This window comes from Cucurbita moschata, unplaced genomic scaffold (assembly GCF_002738365.1).
Source record: "Cucurbita moschata cultivar Rifu unplaced genomic scaffold, Cmos_1.0 Cmo_Scf00018, whole genome shotgun sequence".
NCBI classification, from domain to species: Eukaryota; Viridiplantae; Streptophyta; class Magnoliopsida; order Cucurbitales; family Cucurbitaceae; genus Cucurbita; species Cucurbita moschata.
Window position 1 is genome coordinate 3519393 of NW_019268534.1, and position 2627 is coordinate 3522019.

Sequence of the window (2627 nt, forward strand, 5' to 3'; positions counted from 1 at the left end):
TTTCTAGTCTTGATATCTACGGTTCCTTTTCCCATCACTTGGAGAGTTGAATTGTTGCCAAGAGAAACCGTAGTATGAAAATTTTCATCTAGAGTTGAGAAGAATTCCTTACAACCTGTCATATGATTGCTGCATCCAGAGTCTACGACCCATACACCTTGATCTGCAACCTTCATAGCATGGAATGACATTAATAATGTTTCTTCTTCTCTTCTCTCCACAAAATTGGATTGATCTCTTTTCTCCTTTTGGAGTCTGGTATAGCATTCATTTTTGTAATGTCCAAGGCGTCCACATCTGTAACATTCCACCTTAGACTTGTCAAAGTGTCTCTTGCCTTTGTTGTCATAATCGTTTCTGACTAGGTCTGCTGACCTGTCAACATCTCCACTTCTTTCTCGACTGCCTCTCTCACGACCTCTGCCTCTTCTTTGCCCTCTACCTCTTCTTTGCCCTCTACCTCTAGAGCTTGAAGTTTCACTTGGTGTGGATATCTTTAAGGCTGTCATCTCCTCTATTGCACTTGTACGATTGAGCCTCTGCTCATGTACTAACAGGGAGCTTTGGAGTTCATCTATTTGCATCTCTTCGACATTGTTTGCTTCTTCGATAGAACATACAATGTAATCAAACTTTGAAGTTAGTGATCGCAAAATCTTTTCTATGACCGCAACATCTGTGATTGAATCACCATGCATCCTCATTTTACTTGCAAGACTTATAACCTTGCCAATATAATCATTCACCATTTCTCGCTTTTGCATTTGGAGAATTTCAAAGTCTCTCCTAACTGCCTGTAGTTGAGCACGTTTTACTCTCGTTGAGCCTTGATACTTCCTCCTCATAGAATCCCAAATTTCCTTAGATGTCTTCTTCTGAAGCATTGTTTCCAAGATAGTCCTATCAATGGACTGAAATAAATAGTTCTTGACCTTCAGGTCCTTCAACTTCGATGCTGCCAACAGTTGCTGTTGACCAACTGAGAGTACCTCGCCTTCATTTGGCTCTTCATAACCCGTTTCCACCATATCAAAGAACTCCTTTGATCTGAGAAAATTTTCCATCAACATCGCCCAATGATCATAGTGACCATCGAACCTCGGGATGGCGGGCTGAACGTAGCTCTCAACTTGTTTTTCTGCTGTCATTTTTTGCTGCTGCAAGATTACTCTGATACCAGTAGTTGGTGACAACAGAAAACTGAAGTGAGATTGAGAGGAGGAGTGATTTGAATGATGGGGAGGGAGGTCCTTTTATAGGGGAATTCCCGGAGTTGGTTGAGAGTTTTGTGGATGAAGTTTGAATTCACCTCCTTCTCTTCGGTAGTAACTAATTCAAACTCTATTATTAGCTTCAACAGCACCGACTATCGGAGTTGGGTAGCGGCGGCTCGCAACATACACAGATCGGGCATATCGGTCTATTAACTATATCAATCAACCCAAAAGTTAAAATACAAAAAAAATATCTTACCCGTTAAAATACAAAAGCTCTCACAAGATCCGATGTGATTCAACTTTGACTTTTAATTTGACTAAAACAATTAATTTGATTTAAATAGAAGTTGTAATAGATGTCTTGTTTACTCGTGTTTGAATTCTAATTACTTTTTACGTAAGGAAGGAGAACCATTTGAATGAGAGCGGTTATTTTTCAAATCGTTGTGGACAACTTATATGAGTCGGCTAGGGTTTCTACTTTGGTGTGCGGAAATATATTTGACTCCAATGCCGAAAATGAGAAATTTCGTGAATATTTTAATAATTATAAAATAATTTTTAATAATATATTAAACCTTTATGTCATTTATTCTTCACTTAGAATATCAAACTGCTTCATTAGACATTAACCAAATTACAATAAAGCTAAATTTTTGTTTGCATGGAGAGAGTCTCCTTATTCCTAAAGCTGCTCCCAAGCTGAGCAGCAAGTTTTCATGGCGACCCACTCTGAGATGAAGTCTGAATCGGAGTAGCGCAGCACCGGCAACAGGATCCCGCCGGAGCTGGCTCACAGCACACGCAGGCCGGGCATATCGGTGGCCTATTAACTGCATCATCACCAAACTCAAAAGCTTAAATATAAAAACTCAAACAAGACATGAAAAAAATTAAATGGTTACTAAACGGAGCATTAATGAATTCTTACCTTGTTGTAGAAGCACACGAGTAGCGTTGACAGTGGAAATCGTCGTGGGGGAGAGAACCATGGCGAAGACGAGAACCGTGACGAAAATGGAGGTTGGAGTGAATTTATGTGTAGTAGCCATTGTTGAAATTCAAAGAGCTATCAAGAAGTTGGTATGGATGAAGCTTGAAGCTGTATATATGTGTTTATATAGGAAGCCATGGAATATCGAAATTGGCTGAAAGAAGAAGCGAAATTAAGTATATTTGTACAAATTTGACTTTTTTTTTCTTCTTTTTACGTTGCATAGTCCAACTTTTCATCCAATCTTCTAATATTGTATACGAAACAAATCAATTTTGATGGGTCGGAACTCGAAATTCTAATAGATCTATTTCACTCTACTAGGGTTTATTTTACTTTTTATAGTATATATATATATATATATATATATATATATATATATATATATATATATATATATATATATATATATATAT

General features: G+C 37.7%; 1 protein-coding gene across 1 annotated transcript; it reads right to left on the minus strand.

Moving 5' to 3' along the window:
• Nucleotides 1–1809: 1809 nt before the first annotated feature.
• LOC111456398 lies at nucleotides 1810–2310 on the minus strand. Its single transcript, XM_023098242.1, has 2 exons — nucleotides 2149–2310; nucleotides 1810–2050 (listed from the first exon to the last, which is right to left on the minus strand). Exons 1-2 carry the CDS (start codon nucleotides 2267–2269, stop codon nucleotides 1935–1937), a joined length of 237 nt encoding a protein of 78 aa, XP_022954010.1. The 5' UTR covers nucleotides 2270–2310; the 3' UTR covers nucleotides 1810–1934.
• Nucleotides 2311–2627: the final 317 nt, after the last annotated feature.